We start from the raw sequence: 23122 nt of genomic DNA, 5'->3' as shown, positions 1-23122 counted from the left end.
AGTTACTTTCTCTTCTCTGTAGACAATATCTCAAAAATTTTCATCTCAAGATGATTTAGAAGTATGGTCTAGCTTTTTGAACAAGATTAACTGACATAAATAAAACTGTGTTCATCCATAAAACTAGTGTTTAAGCAACTGTGATAAATAAATGTATTCCATCCACATTTCCCCTACAATAATCCTTTATGTCTTTTTTTTGTTATACAGATTTAATACCTAACTTTCAATATACTGATCTCCTTGCCCAGCAGTAATCCTTAGGGCCAGAGGAATTCTGCTTTCTTTGCATTGTAGGTATCTGTTTGCCTATATGTTTATTTCTCAGACCGAGCTTATAGTTACATAATCATGGAGTAACACATTGATCTAATATCTTCTGATAGCTCCTCCCAATTTAATTGTCCTTCAGGTGAATTTCAGTAACTCCCAGAACAGCCTTCTCCACAGTTTTACCAGGCACTGAATTGAGACTGACAGTAGATTTCAGGGTCTTCCTTCTTGCCTTTCTTGAAAACTGGGATACATTAGCCAACTCCCAATCTACAGGTACCTCTCCAGATTCCTAAGATTCAAAAATCATTTAGTCAGGTTTCCCCATGACATCAGTCAATTCTTTAGGTGCTCAGGTGATTCCTACCAGGATCCAAATGGAGCAGCAGATCCCACAGAAGTCTTCCTGGGAGATCCCTCTAGAGTTTCCTGGGAGTTTACCATGCTTGCAGTCAAGTCCCTCCAGCTCAGGGCAATGGGAAACCCATAGCTCATAATCAGTATTTAAGGATGAAGAAAAGAAAACATTGACCGTCCCTGCCTTGCCTATGTCCCTGTTTTTCAGGTGATCATCCTCATGCTACAACAGAATGATGTTATTTTGCACTGCCTTTTGCTATTCATGCATTTTGAAAAGCTATTTTATCTATCCGGCATAGTTCTGGCCAGATTCAACTCTAATTGAGCTCTGGCAACATGAATTTTCTCCCTGCAATAGCAAGTAGCCTTTCTGTATTCCTCCTATGTATTCTATTATATATATATATTCTATATATTCTATATATATTCTATATATATTCTATATATATTCTATATATATTCTATATATATTCTATATATATTCTATTATATATAATATATATTCTATATTTCTGTATTCCTTCCTTCAACCTTGCTTTCAGTGGCAATACACTCTATTTTTTTCACCTTAACCCCAGAAGATCCCTGTTCAACCAAGTCAGCCCTCTGCCTTGCCTGCTTGACATTTTGGAGTTGCCTGCTCCTGTGCACTAAGGAGGTGGCATTTAAAAAGTGACCAGCACTGATGAATCTCTGCAGCTTCGAAAGCATCTGCTCTTCTTATGTCCAGAGGTGAAGTTTTCCTGACAGTTTTCCTTCTGTCACTAGAGCTTATAAACCCAACTGCTTTGTTGCTCCTATAGTAAACATGGTCATCAATCACAACTTGACCCATGGGCCTTTTATGATCCCACTTCTGTCTCCAAAATAATGTTAGGATAAGATTATTAAGGAATGCTTCTGCCCAAATTAAGGTGCAGGAAAGACCATATGCTGAAGTTAATAGTACAGATTTTATTTAACAGTAAATAGATAGGAAGAGAAGAAAGGAAGGGGCAGAGGGGCAGAGAAAGGATAGGGGAAAGGGGAGTAGAGGACAGAGTTGGGGGAGGGAGGGGAGGACGAGAGAAGGGAGAGAGGGCAAGAGAAGATAGAGAGTGTGTGAACTAAAGATAGCACCACCTGGGTTCTCATCAGCCCTTCTTCTGGTCGTCTGAGTGGGAAGGGGAGGAAGGAGGAAGAGGCACTTTTATACAGTCCAAGTCCCAGGTATCCACAGATCATAAATGCAGTTCCCACAGTTTGGGCTGGCACGTGTATATGGACTTGCTTCCTTTCTCACAGTTTGCCACGGTGGGAATTTTTGTCCAGACAGGTTACACCGATCTGCCTCACCAGGCCTGGCATTTTCCTGTTGTTGCCATCTGTGCTTTTCCCACAGTCTGCACAGGAGAATTTTGTACTGTGTGCTAATTCCAAACATTCACCTGTTAGGTCTGGTATTAACACCTTCCTGTTTGTCATCTGTGTTTAAGTTCCTGTATGGTGGCTTATCTTATGGCAACATCTTTCTTTGACAGTACTAGAGACAGTTGATTGTTCTCTTTAAGCCCTTCTCTATTAACAAAAAAACAAATCAAAGACAACACCTTTCCTATCCATCTCCTTTAGTACCTGTATCAAGAAGTTATCAACCAGGTGTTCCAGGAATCTTCTGGACCTGTTCATATCAGCCATGTAACGTTCAAAGTTAACATCTGGCAAGTTAAAGTCCGGATCTTCAGTTTGGCTGGAGAGACAGCCTGGATGCTGTATTGGGACCTCTTAGCAGTAGCCAAAACACTGGTGTGTCATCAACACGTTCTAGCTACCAATACAGAGCACAGCCTTGTGACATCTGCTGTGGGGAAAGGTGACTCCCTTCCAGCCATACCCAATACACTTTACACTGCTTATTGTTGGTGCAGAGAGTCTGTCTTGTACTGTTTTCTCCTGAGATTTTTCCATGTCAAAACTGGGATTAGTTTATTCTGCTGCACTAGAAAATAGCTTGTCCTCAAGTTACATTCTTAGACAGTTGTTTTTGGAGTATGTGCACCAAAGTGATAGCTAAGAGATGATTTAATTCCTCCCTAGAAGAGAAATATACAGGGAAAAGTTTCATTTTTCTGCAATGCATGAGTTCATAGGGGAAGCAAATATTTTTCTGATGCTTGTCTTACATAATAAAAACCAAACTATATTGTTGCTGATTATTAATCCCTGCAGATGAAATCATGTAACTTTTTTTTTTTTTTTCTTCCTGGAAAAAAGAGTTTTAAAATGCTCTACAGTTATGTAGCACTTAGTGAATATTACAGAAGCGCAGCCTGAAACTTGCTTGACAGCCTTTGTATTATTTCAGGATAAAGTATGACTATGCTTATTCTACTTTGTGATGTGGTCATATGCATAAATATTTGATCACAACATGCACACCTTTAATTTTAGCTTATTGTTAGCATTCTTTTACTGCTTTACCTAATGTCACTATGCTGAACTTCAGCAGCCTAACTCCATTGTAAACTTAAATTTTAAGGTTGGAAATAAATATTATTCACCTTTATTAATTATTAGGTACATTAAAAAAATTCTAACTTAATATCAGTTATTGCCTTACTAATTTTTTTCTGGTGGAGGAAGAAATTCCTATGTGTAATTTAACAAGATGCCTATGGCACTATATAACACCAGTTGTAGTTAATATCTTTCAAAACATTTTCTCTGAATTTCTGTTTTCTAAGCTTTCTTTCAAATGTCTTGAATGAGGTTTTCAGTCTCTGCATTACCTTAAGAGTAGTATGGTGGCATTTTAACAGAAACAACTCTTATTTTCAGGAAACCGTCCAGTACTAAGGAGCTGATCTTTGAATCATTGTAACTATGGGCTCTTTTGAATATAATACTTGGAAGAATGGAACTATAGCATAGCAGATGATTTAGGGACAGAAAAACTCTTCTGACCATTTATGCCAGTTAAAAGCTTTCCCTAAATATGATAGTGTAAAGGAGCAGATTGTAAAGGCAGTGCAGGTTCTAGGTCTTGCATGAGATGAGAAAGGAAACAGCAATTTTTATCAGCTTTGGGTTGAACATCGAGTTCTGACAATGAGAGTAATTGCTGCATAATTGCTGTTTTGTTCTAGGAGTCTGTTGATTTGCTGAGGCCCAGGTATACTCTATTTGCTGGCATATCACTTGGAGTAATAAATATATAATTATCTCCATCGACTTTGTGGGGAAGATTGATGCTGTACTCATAGTGTTACAGCAGAAGTGGCCCAAGGTGTCTGAGATTGTTAGGCCACCTTGCCAGGACATCATGCTCTTTGTCTTGAGTGAGAAACAGTAAACAAGAACCTATAGTTTCTTTCTTGACTCATAATATTTATCACTACTTTGAAATCAATGAAGCTTCTGAGAAAGATAACAGATTTCTAAATGCTGTTTAACTTCACATTTTTCACTTCATCTGTATTATATTTTTGTAAGTAAATGAAAATAGTAATAGGCAGCTTAAAGTAAACTTGGTGGCCATCAGGCTATTCACACTGTCATTTGCTTTAATCTTTTCAATTCAGCTATCAAGTGATGTATGCACAATTTGAATAAAAATTATTGCATCTTGAAGAGCTTTGACATAACTCCTTTAAATACAAGTTTTTAATAGTATCATTTAATGGTATGGTTTGGATTGGAAGAGACCTTAAAGATCATTTAGTTCTTCCTTCCTCTATAAGCAGGGATGCCATCCCACTTTTTCTCAGGGCACCGTTCAATGTGTTCTTGAACCCTTACAGGGATCAGGCATCCACAACTTCTCTGGGAAACCTGTTCCAGTGACTCACAGTAAAGAACTTCCTCCTAATGTCTGATCTAAATTGCTCCACTTTCAATCTAAGGTTATTTCTCCTTGTCCTTCCAGTACATGCCCTTGCAAAAAGTCCCTCTTCAACTTCTATGTAGCCCTTGTAGATACTGGACTGCTGCTGTAAGGTCTCCCTTCTCTAGGAAAAACAACCCCCACTTTCTCATCCTGTCTTCATAGGAGAGGTACTCCGGCTCTCTCATCACCTTAATGACCCTCCTCTGGACTTGCTCCAACAGGTTCATTCCTGTGCTGAGTGGAGTCTTACAAGAGTAAAGTAGAGAGGCAGAATCACCTTCCTAGACCTGCTGACGACATTCCTTTTGCTGCAGCCTGGCAGAGAGTTGGTTTTCGGGGTTATGTTGAGCTTTCTGTCAACTTCCCCAAGTCTTCCTCAGAACTGCTCTTAATCCATTCTCTGCCCAGCCTACCTTAACATACATGCAAGACCTTGCAACTGGCCTTGTTTAACTCCATGAGGTTTGCACAGGCCCAACTCTCAAGACTATTAAGTGCCACTGAATGACATCTCTTCTCCCCAGCATGTCAACTGCACCACACATCCTGATGTTGTTGGCCAACTTACTACAGCTGCCCTCATTCCTGCTGTCCATGTCACGTTAAACACATTAAACCTCAATAACCAACCCTGAGGAACACCACTCACACCTGATAGATAACCAACACTACTGTGCAGCACTAATGCAGATAAAAAGCTGTATCTGGAAGGCATTATGAAGCAGCATATGCAGGGATTTGTACCACAGGACAGTAAGCTATTATTTGACTTTGTCTTGTAACTTTCATGTAATGCTGTACTTTATAATAAATTTGACACATCGATAAGATTCCTGAAAAATATTTCCTGAATTACATGAACTGTATGTCTTCTTTCTCATCAGATTTAATGCCATTAATAGAGACTATGAAAAAGGAGGTCATTAGACCTAAAAAAAAGACATTGTATTGTGTATCAAGGAAAATTAAAATGTTAATGAGCTCTTATAATTTAATATATTTTGATTCATTCTGAATCAGTCCTTCTGTTTTCTGTGATCCTAATTTCTCTTATATTTCTGTTTCAATAAATAACATTACTATTTATATTCCAACTTGTATAAACTGTCAGTAAAGTTCAGTACAGCAAGGGGGTGGACATGAGAAGGCAAAAAACAACAGGAAGAAGAAATGAGGTGCTTCTATATTTTTTTAGGTGGTTATGTTTAGTGTCCTCTAGTTGATCTAAAACTTATAATTTAGAAAATCTTTAAAACATCCATTAAGTAACTATAATTTAGAAGCCACACTTTTAGTTTCAGTCATTATTGATTTTATCTTTAAAAGTTTGATGTTAAATTAGATGTACATGCAATTTGGAATGCTACACTTTCCTCTCATATTTCTTAGTCTTTTTTTTGCATGTGCAAATATGCACTTAAAGCAGATCACATGCAACTTATAGATAAATTTATTTCAATACATAGACTGAAAAATTTACACTCATCATCACATTGACATTTTTTCAAAATTTTAATATTACAGATTGGACACACAGTCACAGTAGTAATCTTCCTGGTGTAGTGGGGAGGTTCCTGTCTCAATATTAGTTATTCTTTTCCCATCCATATGCAAATAAACTCTTTTCTCTAATTGGTATATTTTAACCATAATAGAGTGTGAAACAATAAAACATATTATTGGCAAAACCAATGCATTATTTTGAGGCTGAATCATCATTTCTTAAGTAAGATAAAAACTAGTTTAATTATTCCTTACTGTTTAGAAACTCTGAAATTTAATTGCGTTTTGGGCTGAAATTGTCTGTACTCAATGACTATCTCACTTGAAGTGCTTATGAGCAAATTGAATCAATTGAATCAAAACACTTAGTAGCTTTAAAGGCCATGATTTCAGGAAAATGCATTTCACTGTGGACAATGAAAAAAAAAAAAAAAAGGAAAAATAAAAAGAAGACCTTTTTGGTAAGTTCCACCTTTCTTGCACAGTGAATTGGTGAACTGAAATTTGGCAAGGGGATAACTAACCAGATTCAGTTTGTAAAATTCTGATTTGCATAGGCTTACTCCCTTGTTTAAGAGGATTTAGCTTACAGAAACTGAAATCCCCAAAAGCTTAGTCCTAGCTGCAGTCTTATCAATGCTCCTAGCAAGGTTTTTCTCTCTTACTATTACTTTCTTTTTTGCAGGCTAGGGAGTGTGAGGGTGTTGCTGCTGGACACAAAATGAGTCACACAGACACAGCTCGAGGTGTGGTAAAGGAAGGAGAGAATTTTATTTCTTCTCTAAGAATTTATAGGTTTCTGACCACAACCAGGGATTGGATAGTCAGGATAACACCTTCCCAAACACACTGGTCATGAGAGATGTCCATCAAAAGACGTGTATCAGAAAGGATGTACACATATCTATGTTTATAGTTACTGTCCTGGGAAAGTCTTCAGAAACTATGTCAGCAAGCTCAAAAAACTGAGTTTTCAGGGCGACATGAAGGCACTCCATTTCTAACTTGGAAAAAATCTACATTTGACAGCCAGGTTTAGATGAAATTTATATGCATCTCTGTGCTAGATAACCTCAACTAAAATATGTCCATAAAGCTGCTCCCACTCCCCCTCCTCAGCAGAACAGGGGAAGAAATCAAGATGAAAAAAGTCATGGGTTGGAATGAGAATTGGAAGATAATTTAGCAGTTATTGTCAAAGACCAACAGACTCAACTACAGGAAGTTTATTTTGATTTATTGCCAAATAAAAAGAAAGTAGGATAGTGCAAAGTGAAAACAAAACTAAAAAAAATTCTCCACCTCCTCTTTTTCCTAGACTCCACGCCTTTATTCCCATGTCGTCTAAGTTTTTCTTCACTTGGGCAGTAAGGGTGGATTGGGAATGGGGAATGGGATTTGTGATCAGTTCATAACACTTGGTCCTTGCCGCTCCTTCCTCCTCATGCTCTTGCCCTGATTCAGTGTGGAGTCCTTCACATTGTCTGTAGTTCTTTCAGAGCTGCTTTAGCATGTGTCCTTTCCATGGGGGGTGGTCCTTCAGGAGCAGACTGCTCCACCAGTTGCAGATTCAGGGCTTATCTGCTTGCTGCAACGTGGGGTCATCCACAGACTACAGCAGACACCTCCATGTGCTGCAGCCAGCCAGCCTGCTTCCCTGTGGCCTTCACCATGGGCTGCAGGGGAATGTCTGCTCTGACTTCTGGAGCATCTCTTATCCTTCCTTCTCTGACCTTCATGTTTGCAGGGCTGTTTCTCACATATTTTTATTGATCTTCTGTCATAGTTGCTTTGCAGCATTTTTTACTCTTTCTTAAATATGTTATCACAAGGGCACCACCATTGTTTCTTATGGATTCAACTTTGACCAGAAATAGGTCCTTCTTGGAGCTGGCTCTGTCCAACATGGGAGCAGCATCTTCTCACGGAGGTCACTTCTGCAGACCCCTGACTACCAAAACCTTGTTGTCTAAGCCCAGTTCAAATACTTTGAATGACTTTTGGAGCAAACCCTGCTTCGTGTTCATAGAGCTGATCTGGGAACTGTTTTGTGTGTGTGTTTGACAGAAAACAGTATTTGTTCTGTGTTTTGGGACTGGGGTTTCTTTGTGTGTTTGGTTTTATTTTGTTATAGCTTACTTTCAGAAAGATACAGTTGCCTTGTCTCAGAAGGGAATAACTGATCAAACTAGAAAGAAGCAGGTTGAAGGATCATGGGACCAGAAGCCTGGGGAAGAAAACAAGCCACATAAATAAGTCTTGGTGACTGTTTCTCTAGATACTTTTCCTTTTTGCTTTCTTCTGTGACCTTCTGAAAAAGGCAAAAACAAGGTGGAACTAACAGTCTTACATCCCAACTAGATGTTTAGCTCAGCAAAAACTGAAAAAGTTTAAGTGACAATAAAATTATTACCAAATTAAAACCTTAGTGGTGTTCTGTAGTCACATGTATATTCAGAATATGTTACAGGGAACCATTATTAAAGGTATCAGAGGACAAATTTATTGACTGCCATTAAAGAATAATTGCAGAGCTGGTACAGGTTGCCTTGATCAACAGATTTGAAAGGTTCTACAGATAATATACTTGCTTCAAATAGATTCACTGTTGTCACAGACCAACTCTGTGTGCATCAAGAGATACATTCTTGATGATAGCTTCAACAGTCTTGGGTTTGGACTTGATTTACCATTTAATGTTTATACTGAAACAAAGCAAGTGCTTCAATATGACTGAAGGAGAAAGACCATACGAACAGGGTTTGGGACAGTATAGTTATGAAGGCATCAGAAATCCCTTGAGGTAGCATAGATGAAATACAAACTTTGTTGCTAATTCTCACAACTTTAATTGAAATTTTTTAAGTGACAAAATACCAGCTGTTTTTGCAAGCAAATCTGGAATTAACAAGATACAGTGATTTAGCAATATTTCAACAGAAATTTAGGAAATACCCAAATTTTTATTACTTTTTTTGTATGAATGAGGAGTCTCATGGTGCAATTAAATTGTTTGTGTGGATAGAGTTTTACATAACAGTTCATTTTCTAAACCTGAATTAATATAGTAACTTATTTTACTGGAGGTGTGGCTATTATTTAAAGCCCCACAGGGTTCATTGAGACGTGTCATGAGGACACATGGTGTAATTTACATCATTTATCATCCTGGTTTACACTGGGAAATGTATATGTTCTTGATTCATAAAGGATTAGCTTTTATTTTCCTGATTTCCACTTTTTCTGTGCCTTTTCTCCTTAATATTTAAGTTTGAAATATAGACAAGTTACCTCTCCAAACCCTAACTCCAGTGCATTTCCGTAAATTATGAGAAGATTCTTCCATGCCTATAACTACTGAAAACAGATGCAGGATGCAGCTTGAGAGAATATCATAGCTCTAATATTTGTAGAAATAGTTCAATCACATTCCTTGTAGTTAAGACTACTGAGGTAAAATGTTATTTGACTAAAGAGAAATTATTTTTCCATACATTTACATAATGTATGTGTGTATAAATTTGTATAAATATTTATGTCTAACCTCCTTTTTACTGTAGGCAATTCTTTTGTTGCCACCAGTCCCTTATATGCCATGTGAGTGGTACCTCAGTTTGAACTGCATTGCAATATGGACAGTATTGCACATTGGGAAGCTGATCTCTGTTTCTACTTTTAAGAGCTCATGTTCTACTAGCAGTATTTTACTTAATGATATTATTGCTTAAAATTTTATGAAATAAAATAGGGTAGAAATACTTTTCTCATATCCTTTAATTTTCAAGTATTTTATAAACACAAAGAGTTTTGATTTTTCTAATCGCTTGTAGTGGTTTAACTGTAGCCAACAGCTAAGTTCAACACAGCCAGTCACTCACTTCCCTTGGTGAAGAATTTCCTCCCTAAGAAGCTGGGGTATAGAATCAGACTCAGTGTGCATTTTGACAACTGTTCTTACATAGATAATTTTAATTTTCTTAGAATTTTCTACATGTTGGCATTCTTCTATTAATAAATTCCTTATTTATTTCAACAGAAATTGAAAAAGAAAGCTGTGGGGATCCTGGAACACCATTGTATGGTATTAGAGAAGGGGACGGATTTTCTAATCGTGATGTTTTAAGGTTTGAGTGTCAGTTTGGATTTGAATTAATTGGAGAGAAATCTATCATTTGCCAAGAAAACAACCAGTGGTCTGCAAACATACCAATCTGTATTTGTATGTACCAAATATTTTCTTCTTATTATTTTTAAGGCATTGTGATAAGCTTTACTTATAGGTAATTATTTCTGTGATTGATTTCAGAGTTAATAAAATATAACAAACTCTCTTGACAGGATAAATTTACTTTTTTTTTGGCAGGTGTACATGCCCAAGGGCAGGTTCTAAAACTGCTAAAACTTTTTTTTGTTTTCTCTTATATCAACTCTTAAAGCAATTCTCTTTATGTGCTTTGATATACTGGTTTATTATTGACTTTTTTTGGTCAGGATTCTGATTTTGTTGTGTAAATTATGTATGATACAATTTTGATAGCTTGTCCTATGAATTAATATATTTCCTCAGATTAGAAGTTGCTGAATTGAAATCAAGAGTTTAAATTATTTACACTTCCCCTATGTATTTTATATAAATACCTATTAGCAGTTAAATTTTCATAAATATTTATAGCTGTCTTCCAGTTGCATTATATAGCATAAGTAAAATATTTGCATTATATACCATGTTGGATTATATAGTGTAGGTGTGATACTTATTTGTGGCAGCACCTTTCTTAACTTTTCCACTAAAATAGTATGGATCAAAGAGTGCAATCAGTTGCTTCTCTACATCTCAACTTAATATGGCTTAACTGGATTTATTGAATATAATATATTATCTTGATAGCAACAAAACATCTCCTGTCTCTTTGAGGCTTCTTAATTTCTTGTGCCTCTGTGTGAACAACAAATGATAAGGACATTATTGACTTTCTGCCCCTTTAATGTGCTCAGTGGGAGGTCTGCTCATCTAAACAATTCTCTACAAGAGAAAATAAGTGGTGCCAAGTGATTGTTATCAGGGGTAAATTGTAAGGACTGTCATGGATTTCCAATGCAACAAATATGTTCTTTATTTCTTGTGGGCTGTGCTTGGAAGGTAGTTTTATTGAAAGGAAGGGAAAGTTTTATTGAAAGGAAGGGAATAGGAAGATTGAAAAAACAACCTTCTTTCCATATTCATATATCACCACAAACAATGAATTAGTCATTTGAGGTACTCAGCAAGTTTTAAGACTTCTTGCAAAAAACTTAGCACTAAACCAGTCCTTATTGAAGGACTTTTTAATTGTTTTATTTTGTTATCTAATTTATCTCTCCCTTTTTTGGCAGTTCCCTGTCTTTCTAATTTCACTGCACCAATGGGAACAGTTCTTTCACCCGATTATCCAGAGGGATATGGGAATAATTTAAACTGTATCTGGACAATAATTTCAGACCCTGGGAGCCGAATTCATCTCTCCTTTAATGACTTTGACTTGGAATCACAGTTTGACTTCCTTGCAGTTAAAGATGGCAACTCTGTAGATTCCCCCATAATTGGAACATTTACTGGTGCTGAAGTTCCTTCCCATCTTACCAGTAATGGTCATATTTTGCGTCTGGAATTTCAAGCTGACCATTCAATGTCAGGACGTGGATTTAACATCACTTATAACAGTGAGTAATCATATTTTTTGTGTGTGTGTGTTTGTGGTTTTGTTTTCAACATACAGTCTAGGAGATAGGCATATGCATTTAAAAATGATGCTATGGTCATACACCTTCAACTAAGTCCTATATACCTAAAAATTCTTAATATAGGTGTTTGGGTCATTGCTCAAATACTGTGCTAAGGCTGAAAATACATGTCTTGTTCTCATTTATGGCTTTAGAAATCATTGTGATAGGAGTGTTTGGAAGACTGACAAATTAGGCCAGTTCAAAATTGTATAATAGGACTACTAAATTTTCTGACAACACAATTTGTTCCACATAATATTAACCACCACCATTGCCTGTACAAAATTGTTATTCTTGGAAACTCATATGTTCAGTTGTGAACATTTGTAATATCCTGGAGCTGATGGCTGCAACCTTTGCTAGCTCCTAGTCACTGCAGTTAAGTGAGCAGCCATAGGAGCTCTTTGATCAGTCAAACCACAACAGACTTGTCTTTTTTTTTGTTTTTGCTGTTTTACCTTCCCTACTTACTGACCACATAATAATAATTGAAGGTGATGTCAAATATCTTCTCCAGTACTAAATACCATTAGCATTTTTTCACCTTTTAGCTGCCAAAACTGTTACATTTCTTTTGAAACACATATGAAGAGCTGCCTACCTTGTGTTGGTACCAAGTGATTTGGTATTTTTTGCACACTAAAATCCAGACAGGATATATTCCCAGCTAGTGCAGCCATGGTGATACAAGGCCACAGCATGAATAATTCCAAAATACACTGTGAAACTTTCCTGGGAGCATATGTAAAATTAAATTTTGGCACTCCAGCAGTATCCGTAAATATTAGACTTACTGCTATGTGTAGAGCATGATAGGAGCATCTAGTAGGGGGTTCATTGTACCCTTCAACCAGAGCTGCTCCACCTTATCTGGATATTTGTATTTCTTTCTTTTTCTTTCTTTCTGATGGTAGGGGTAGCAGAGTTTTCCATGCCAACAGATAAAAAAAAGAAAAAAGCAAAATACAATAAATATTTTGATATTTCCAAAATGTGATGTCATGTGTAATTAGCCCCATTCCTGTCTTTCTCCCTAACATCTGAGAGTATATATAATTCCAGGGACTTGCTTAAGACCTAAGAGGATCTACAATAGCATGATTTGAAGGAGAACACTTCTTTCCCTCCCTGTATTACCTGCTGGACTGTATGAAAAAAAAAAAAGCTTTGCTGTTTAGGGTTTTTTTACTCTAGAAAACCTAAACTAACCCTTAAATCAAAATGGAAATTATAGATTTAGTGAGGCTGGTAATTGAGAGACCCAGAGTACACTTTTTTCTCAAACAAATGTTAACAGTTAATATTATTTTCATAAAATTTCAAGGACTGAATTCTCCTCTGGCTGCTTACTTTTCTCACATCATCTTTCATCTCTCCATCTTTATTTTTTTTCTTTTTATTGTTTTTTCATTTAGGTTGCCAGTATTTCAGAGAATTATTTATTAAGATCTACATTAAACATTGCTGTCTGAATAGCAAAGAGATAAACTGACACCAGATTACTCTGTAAACATAATTTTCATGATATTGTCTTATTTTTCAGCTCTCGGTCCTCAGATTCATCCTCAGATCATTTGTCACAAATGTAGAATGTAGGCATGAAGAATATGCTGACATGTTTTTATAGGTACCAGTTACCATTGCAAACTAAGCTTTGACTGGTAGCTACATATCTACCATAACTAAATATTGGAAAGTCAGGGGTTATTCAGAGCTACTGAAATATGAAATCAGTTTTAATGAAAATGAGATATTGAATCCATGTTTCTTTACCGAATTTTTAACATTTGCTTTCTATTTCCTTTTGTCTCATGTCCTTTTAACATTTATCTCAGTTCTCTTTACTTTTAAGTTTCATTGTGGTGTGCTCAAAGTTGTCAAACCTAAATCTAGTGATGAGAAAACCAAAATCAGCTATTGGAAGATCTAAGGTGTCTAGGATAAAAATTAGGGCAGTGTATAATTGGATTTTCTCAAGTCATCCCATTTTGCACAGTTAGAACAAAAGATAGGTCAGGTAATGTAGAATTTATAGTAAAAATAAAAAATGGATAAGATTAGCATGGAATGCTCCTTATATTTAGTTCATATTTTGAAATTAACTAATTAATCAAATACTGTCAATACTTCAGATTTTACATTTCAGTGACACAGAAATATACTTATCAGATAACTTCTTCTTTAAAAAATTTGCAGACTTCTTTTGTAGTATCAAGTGATAGAATTTTAAAAAGAAGCAACAATACAATATTAACATTTACCCATTGTATAATGAAACCAGCTAACTCTGAAAAGAATTTAAAGCATTTTACATATTTGAGCATTTTAATGCATTTATATTTTTATTTCTTTTCTTGGGTGTGTTTGTGCATGTGTTTGTTAAACTCTGTAGCTAAAATCTACTTACAAAAACAACAGCAAACTCCAAATAATGTCTCTACTATTTCTTCAGTAAAAACAGCTGCAATCTGATACATTACAGAAGTAATCTTTCTATATTAAATAAAGGCCAAAAGCGATGATAAAAAAGGAGTGAATAGAATTTCACTCTGTCTTAGCATTTGTAAACCAAAAGTTAATTAAAAATATCTGTTTTCTGCTAACACTCCAGTTGATATATTCCAAAGCTATCAGTCTCTTGCCCCTTCCAAGAGTAGAAACAGTATGTCTAGATCAATCTTTTCTAATAAGAATTTAGGCTAGTAATGTAAATAACTTAATTGATGTTTCTGAGATGTAGAATGGAGAAGAATAAAACTGAGTTACTATTACATAATCTGATTATTTAATGGTATTTCTCAGAAGCTATTTTTATGCCATATTTATTTTTATTACAGAAACATGCGTGGTCTCAGATAATCACTCTCCTTCCAGTAAAATTGAACATAAATCTAACTTTTTCTGGAATTAAGCAAAAATTAGATTTCAAATGTGTCATCTTTGAGTTATTGCACTAAGTCTAACAAAGATTTCCTATTTAAAGGTTTGGGACTAGATCATAGAAATATGTGACTTGAAAATGGATGATATAGAGGGTGCTCTAATAAACAAAGGAATGGGAACTCAAAAGGCTGTGATTTTCTGCTTGGAAAAGGCAAGAAGAGTGTTTCACTAGGTGTAGCAGAACACAGGAACATAGCAACTTAAAACTGCATTGGTTTAAGTTGCTATGGAAAAGCATAGTTACACCTGATTCCTTGTTTCCCCTTTATATCCCAAACCCAAGAGCTGTTAGTGATATTTCTGGTGCCTGTGAAGATATTTATAAAGCCAGTCATCCCCTAATCCTGCCTTTAATAAGCTATATGCATTGAACTACTCAGTTAAAGTATGAGCCTTTTGTCATGTTTGTGATTCCTTTATGAATGCTTCTCACCTTCTACATATCTTTGTTTAATTATGGAGAGCAGAGCTAGACATAGTATTGAATATAGTCACATAAATTACATGCAGTAAATCTATATAGTCTCTTTGCTTCAGTATAGATTTCCTAGCTTAGGGTAGAACAGACAAAATACACACTTGAAGTGCAGTGTGACAACTGAAGCCATATGACAGAGAATACATATTTACTTCCTGTGGCAAAGGAGTTAGTGAAGAGGAAACTGAAAAGCTGCTAGGTCCTCCATGGAGAGGCATTCCACAATCCAGACTCATGCTAACCTTCCTTTAAACTGAGGTGGATGAGTATTTTGAGGTGGAGAGCATCTTCCAGTTGCTTGATTTATGCCAGATGTGGACTTTGAGCTGTTCCTCATTAACTGGGGTGTAGGAAGTGCTGGGCAAATATCTTTGAATGAGCTTAGACCTGCTGTTTCTTGTTAGATTTTGTTGTTGTTGTTGTTGTTAATGTTTTCATTACAGCTGTGTAATTATGGTAGCAAAAACCTTATGAATTACATAGCAGCCTGACAAAGGTCAAACTATGGGCCTCTGACATCAGCCTAATTATGCAAGTCATTTCTGCTCAGTGGACCAAGACATGGACAATCACAGATGATGGGTTTATATCTAATGACTGATTTAATGTGGTTTTCTTCTGTGTTAGAGTATGTTCATCACAGCACGTTTTTCCTGCCAGTTAAGGAAATCTGCCCCAGTTAAGACTTTTTCAGTCTCAGTACTTCTCAAGCTAGAATTCTTCAAAGTGTAGTGTACTAGAAAGAAGTATGAGTTTATATGTGATGGTACCGAATAAGCTGTCTCTTGTTTGCAAAGCTTTAAATAGTCTTTCACAATGGTGTTTAGTATGAAATATATTGTTGTTATTTTATATTCCCTTAACTTTTGTTTTTTCTCTGATATTTTCTTCTGAAAGTGCTACCTTTACTTAAAACTACTGCTATACTTACCAGCTGAAACTCCTGGTAGGGCAATCCACCAAAACAATTAACTGTGCCAGTGGACTGCTCCTTTCTAGCCCTACTTTAAAGAACCTATCAAAGCTGGTTTTAGATGAGATGAGTTGTGATTCGCTACATACCTGCCTTCCTATCTCATGAGATCTCTGCAGTTCCTTCCCTTCTGTTTGTTTTTATTTGTTTGTTGTTTTAATGCAAAATGCATATTTTAATATCCTTCTGAGTTAATAGCAGATTATCACCATTGCCCTGATCTGTGATTATATTTCCTGGCATTTTTCCAGATCTTGCTTAATATAACTGTATAGTCATGGTAGTTGAGGATAAATGCCAGGAAAGCTGGATCTCCTCTTTGCATGTAATAGTTCATAAGGAACTTTTCCACGGTTTCTCGACTTGTTGATGATTAGCAAAATATTAATTAATGATATACACATGTGTTCTTTTTCTTTTCAGCCTAAGGCTAGTATTTAATATTACAGCTCCTCCAAGAAGCTTTTTAGAAGTATCAGCAGATGGAATTTTGCTTATCAAGTAATGTAATTGTAGCCAGGCTCAGCTAAAAGTGACTGCTGTTGGTGGGATAGATTGTCTTTCACTATCTTGCCTCCCAAAGTCATTCTATGCAGTAAAATTGATCACTTAGGAGCAGCAATGGCAGCACTTCCTGAGCTGAAATATAGAGCAATGAATTGATTTTTCAACCTTAATAAACTGGTGTCACACTGGAGTCAACATTTATCTACATTTATAGATAATAATATTGAAAATCTATCTCTGGGTTGTCTGAAAGTAGTGAGAAAAAGCAGACAATCAATGCCTTCCCTGAAAGTGATGATTGTGAGCAAGGAATTGGAAAAGTTTTCGTAACTCCTCTGAAAAAGTATGGGATTGCATCACTTTCAATGCCATCCTTGAATGGTATTTAACAAAACAATGTAAACAATTATTCAATGAAAGCACTGTTTTCATTCCCAAAATATATGGCATTGTCCAAGTCAAAATATGACTAAATAAATGCTTTCTCTGTTCTGGTATTATGATTTAAAATACCTCTGTAATAGAACATCTGAGAAATCTTTCACTAAGTTATTGAGATATTTCTTCTAAAACAATCATAAGGGAATTTCTATATGTTTTATGTAGCAGACACATCAGTAAAACTGCAAGGAAGAAAAGTGAAAATCATCTTTGTAGGACTTAGACCTTTCTGATGTCTCCACATGTAAACATATTTATGAAGATAGAATTTGTAGTCATCATGTGTGAGGAAGGTGAACATTTCTTCTCACTAAAAAATCAACATTTAAAAAAATATAAGATGTATGTGCAGCATTATCATCAATAAAGCAACAAAATACAATAACTACTAAATATCATTTAATGATTATGCTATAAATATTACTTTGCTTATTTCTGTTAGGAAGGTGGTTTTTCTTCTCCAAAAGTAAGGTATATTCTGCAGTAAAGGACATGTGCAGTCTTTGATAGTATCTACATGTGTACAGGGAAATTACATTTTTTCAGTTTATCCAAACCTAAACTTGAAATGTTCAAAGTTCCAGGTTTTCTTTCTTTGGCCAACATAACCCTTTTTGTCACTCTTCATCAGCTCTCAATACATGAAACAAAATTAACTATGGTAGGATCAAGCCCATGAAGGTCAGTGTGGCTCAAATGGTGTGATGGTGAATTACATATACAAAAGATAATAAAGTTTTTGTATCATACATAAATGCTTGCCCTGCCCTTCTGAAGGAACATTCTGTCCCATTTTAACATTAGATAGGATGAGTGTTGTTGGAAAAAGAGAATTTAGCCATCACTGAAATCTTCCAGCAACAAGCTCTCCAAGCTGAGATCCATGCTAGTATAACTCCATATTTTAAGCAATTATTTATACTGTTTTGCTTTTGCTGTTGAACAAATTTTTGTTTCTTATTTTATTATTCTTATTTTTCCCTTCAGTTTCTTAATATAAATTGTTTGTTCTTACTAGCGAACAAAATTTTAAAAATGTTATCTTCCTTGCAAGAGTTCTATGTCCTCTACCACATTTCTTTTTTCCTCTTAAAAAGCATTTGGACATAATGAGTGCCCAGACCCTGGAGTGCCAATCAATGCTCGGCGTTTTGGTGACAACTTTCAGCTGGGGAGCTCAATTTCAGTTATATGTGAAGAAGGTTTTATTAAAACACAAGGAACTGAAACAATTACGTGTATGCTAATGGATGGAAAAGTAATGTGGAGTGGACCTATTCCTAAGTGTGGAGGTATGTATAATATTTCTTCCTGAATCAGGAGAACTTGATGTAATACTTTTCAAATTGTCACCAAATGAAGCTGAGATTTTTGCACATGCATAGCACAAAGCTTCTGTTATTGCTGATACAATATTAGATTAGAATGAAGATGTTGATCTCTTCAGGGTCTTTGGCTATGGTATTTAAAACTGTTTAAGGTGTTTTAGCTCTCTGTTGCAATATTTGTGTTTCTTCTATCCACAGTGACTCTAGGCTGAGGAAGACTCTCTTAGCAATTGATTTTTCTGTTTTATAGAAATTAAGTCCTTCCATACATCACAATCTAAAACCACAGTGTTATGCATATTTCCTTGGACTTGATATACTAATTACACTAAAATAAAATCTTTGCTTCATTACTTGTCTGTATTCTAGGATCTTCATACCTAAGGGAAAAAAATTAATTCAGCTGTTTGTAATGAATAAAGAAAGTTTAATCAATGATAATATGATCTGAAGTTAAAAATTAATTCTTACTTTTCTACTGTGTAACTGCCTTCTTGTCACCAAACCCCTTTCCTGTAACCAGTCCAGTCATGTTCAGCTTTCTCAGGTGGAGATGGATATGTCTGTGAAGACCCTAACTCAATGTGTCTGTGTACATGTGCATAAGTGATCATTGCTTGCTCCTGGCTTCTTTTCTTTAGTGAAGGAGTTTTTTGCTTCTCCCTGATGATTTTGAGTTTGGGATTCCTGTCCTTATGCCATTCATCTGTCCTATGTGAGGGTTATACAGAGGATTTTCCCATAAACTGTTCTAATACTATGCTGTTGTACCCATGCTGAAGCTCTAACCTTGGTCTTCCTGCATAACTCCTGTAAGGTTCACTATCTTGCCATTCTGTAGCATTAGTGATAAGCTCTTCAAAAAAACATTTCTAGAACTATGAATCTACAAGATGTTTAGTGATTCTGTGAATAGCCTGTTATCCTAAAGGCTTTTTTAATGCTCACATACAGAAATATCCTGTTTGAAGCCCTGCACTTTGCTATACAAAGCAATAAATACAAATGACTTTGTGAGAATTCTTAGATCAGACTAAGATTTTCTTTTACTATTTGACACAGGCCTGTGTTTGATAAAGGGATTCTGTTTGATGAGCACTTTTAGTTGTGTTATATTTCTAGAGTTTCATTTTGAACACATGAACATTGGGTATGAATCTGTCAGACATCTATCAAATAGGACTATAAGAAAGAAGAGGGGATTAAAATCAGTATAAAAAGGGTTAGGGAAACAATCCTTTGGCATGATGACTGGAGAGTTTTATTTTGTAAAAACAAGGCTCTTTAAGATAAGCCCAGTAGCTCAGCTATTCTGAAGGGAAGTACTCCTGGGTTTAGGAAAACAGCATGTAATGGTGAAAGTCAAACCAAAAAAAATCCATTAAATATTTAACTGTAAGAGCCATAATCAGAGGACAGAAAATAAACATTTTCTTTAAGGAAAACTGGCAGCAAAACAATCCTAAATAAAATTAAGAAATTATTCCAAATTTAGGCAGTCTTACAGTGTGCATTACTTTTAATGCACTATTCATAGGAATATTTTTGTAATAGAGGTTTGGAGCTTTTTGTATTCTAAATGCAATCTGTGCCATGAAAATCTGGTGAGAAGATGCAACTTCGTCCAAGTTTGGTAATACTGTACTGTAACTATAGAGTGTAATGGCTCAGAATAAGACCATGTGGTTCCTATTCTTGTCATTATATTTTGTAGTTTATATGCTCCATATGTATTATGTATATTTGAAAGTGGTTATATACAATAAAATACAGAGATTGTGAGTGCTCTAGAGTTAACCTTCTGGTTGTTGAGGTAAATATGAGTTTAAATAAATTATTGTTTGACTGGTACTGTTTACTGAAGGCAGTATGAAAGAGACTTTAAGATAAAAGGTGAGAAACGCCCACTTTAAACCCATCAATGAATAAAAAAAGAAGTATATATCTGCATATTTAGAAGTGGCTGCAACATACTGAATTCTGAACTCTGTAACTTCTAGAAACCCTTTCTTTTCCCTACACAGTAGGGAAAGATGGAACATTATTGTCCTAAAGAAACCCCAACAAAACAAACCTATTTACAGCAATTCATCATTTTCATATAAGACATTGGTGTTCTCCTGAGAAAAATTAAGATCAGACAAATATGTAATAATTCATGGTCTTCAACTTGAAGTTATGTCAAAGACAGCAAAATTAATCTATTGTTTTTGTAATAGAGTTCAGAATAATATAGACAATGATAATTACTGTTCTACTTTGTCAAAATGAGCAACCAAAATATTTTGCAGGCTCTGCTAGTGAAATAACCACAAACAGAAATTTTAAAAATAGCCATGTTTTTTTTCAGAAAATGTTGTATATTTTGCACTATTTTTAGTGGAGACTCTAGCTTGTCAACGGCTCAGTAATAGCTTCCCAACTTCTTTGCAATATACAGTGATATGCATGGTTAGCTGTGACTCTAACTGTGACATAGCTTTTTTATTTTGGAGTAGCCTTGTATGCTTAAAGGTGACTGGAACCATGGTGCTATGAAACTCTATGGTGCAGTCTTCTCTTCCTGCAAAGTAACATGCTTCTGCTCTCTGTCTAAATGGAAAAGGTCCTGGGTGTCCTGGTGGACACCAAGTTAAATGTGTCCTTGATGCAAAGAAGGTCAGTGGTATCCTGGGAAGCTGTTGAGCAGGCTGAGGCAGGTATCTTTCCCCTCTACAGGACTACTGCTTGCAGAAGTATATATTGCAATAATTATATATATTTTCCAATTAAAAAAAAATCAATTAATCTTGTAAGAATGGTAAGTATGTCTTTTTCATGAATGAGGAATTTGAATTGCCAACATGCCAAGCAAAATGTATGTGGTATGACAGTGGATTCAATGATAACAGTTGACTGATTTCTAGCTGTAAACTCAGCTGAAACTTTAGCAAGTTCAAGTCTCTCTGCCCACAATTAAAAGCAAAAGCGATGAGAGTTTGTAGAGATTATGTTTTGCTTATGTTCTTTAACACAGAAAATGTATTATACACATAAGAATACAGTAGGAAAAAAGCCTTTTTTCAGAATTATTGAGCAGTTTGTTTCATCTTTTTAAGGTCTTAATTCCGTTATCTCCATCTAACTCTGAACACCTCAGAGCCTGTCAGATTTGAAGTGATTGCATCTTCCTGCAACTGGATTTTAAATATTTGTTCATCCTAATTGTTCTATATTGGAAGTGATAAATATTAATTGCATCTAATAAATCTGTATTATTTACCTTTCTCTTTGTTTCATTTTTAGCTCCATGTGGTGGGCATTTTTCATCTCCAAGTGGAGTAATCCTCTCTCCAGGCTGGCCAGGGTATTATAAAGATTCCTTGAATTGTGAGTGGGTGATAGAAGCTGAACCTGGACACTCTATCAAAATTACATTCGAAAGGTCTTGGCTAATGTTTTTCTTATTTAATATTTTCCAGTTTCTACTAAGAAGCAGGAGTTATTAGCTTTATCTTAACATTAATTTGCATTATCTCTAAAATCAAGCAATTGTTTTATCACATAGAACTTTTGTAAGCTCCTTCAGAGCACAGATATCTTCAGTGTATGATGAATTATAATTGCTGAGTTCTTTTTTTTCTCTCAAAATCACGTAATCTTCAACCCTGAAAATCTGAATCAGCTGCGAAAACTAAATTAAATGCAGTCATAATTTCCCCACTCTGACTATTTAATTATCATATCAGCTGAGCTATTGTTGTGAAAGGACTGTGTGCTCTCAGGATGGAGTTCCAGTGTCCCCACATTACTACAGCACTCCACTCCTCCTAGACTGATGTCTTACTAAAGTCCCTTTCTTATTCAAAGGATTGAAATGTGCTGAAGCACCTGACATTTCTCATGGTAGCAATATGTGGCATTTAATTTGAACTCTTCATCAGAAAACAAGACAAAAAATGCAATAAAGAACTCTTCTTATGTTTTAGATTCTTTTTAATTTTAAATATTAAAAAAAAAATAGATGACAATCCTGGAAAAAGTGACATTTTTATTGATGATGAAAATTATAGTGTACAAATATCATCCAAGTACTTTTCAGTTTATATTTATACAGCATGTTTTAACTAGGCCTGCTCATACTTGACTTAAAATAAGGTATTTCTTCATTTTAGTACACTTCAGTAAGTTTTTTTAGCAAGGGTTGAAATTCATATTCTCTGCAAAATTTGTCATCATGATAAGATTTTTAAAAACATTTTTTTATTACTATAGCTTACCCTTTAATAAAGTGTTCATGGGAAAATAGAAACAATCACAGGACAGATAATATGTACACTTCAGTTATTTCCTATCCTTAACATCACATGAAAGCTAGTCTTCCAAAATCACTAGCATATCACTTAAAATAATGATTTACCAAATTTGCCAATTAGAATACAATAAAAAAATTAATAACTTCCTGAGAAACTTCTTTTATTTTTTTGGAATGAAAATTGTAATTTCAAATAGTTGATTTTTAATTCAGCATTTCATTTAAACTACATATTTGACAGTCATTTCAAAGTAAAGAGCATTTGCCTTTATATTTGCAATACAATGACAGCTGTATTTTCTTTCTTTGCAGTTGAGTTTTACTAAATCTGACACTCTTTTGCATACAGTTTTCGTTTGTTAATACATTAATGCCGTGTTATAAAATTGCACAA

The 23122-nt window shown here is 35.3% G+C and overlaps 1 protein-coding gene across 3 annotated transcripts in view; it reads left to right on the top strand.

Moving 5' to 3' along the window:
- CSMD3 (CUB and Sushi multiple domains 3) overlaps positions 1 to 23122 on the top strand; it is a 569626-nt gene that overhangs the window by 310885 nt on the left and 235619 nt on the right. For all 3 annotated transcript variants that reach the window (XM_015619103.1, XM_015619106.1, XM_015619105.1), the window contains 4 exons: positions 10038 to 10220; positions 11375 to 11701; positions 18204 to 18398; positions 21720 to 21858. In XM_015619103.1, the coding sequence (XP_015474589.1) occupies positions 10038 to 10220; positions 11375 to 11701; positions 18204 to 18398; positions 21720 to 21858 (844 nt within the window). The remainder of the gene's footprint in view (positions 1 to 10037; positions 10221 to 11374; positions 11702 to 18203; positions 18399 to 21719; positions 21859 to 23122) is intronic.

The sequence above is a fragment of the Parus major genome, chromosome 2, assembly GCF_001522545.3.
Source record: "Parus major isolate Abel chromosome 2, Parus_major1.1, whole genome shotgun sequence".
NCBI classification, from domain to species: domain Eukaryota; kingdom Metazoa; phylum Chordata; class Aves; order Passeriformes; family Paridae; genus Parus; species Parus major.
Note: the sequence above shows the minus strand (reverse complement) of the source record. Positions and strands in the feature narration are given on the sequence as shown.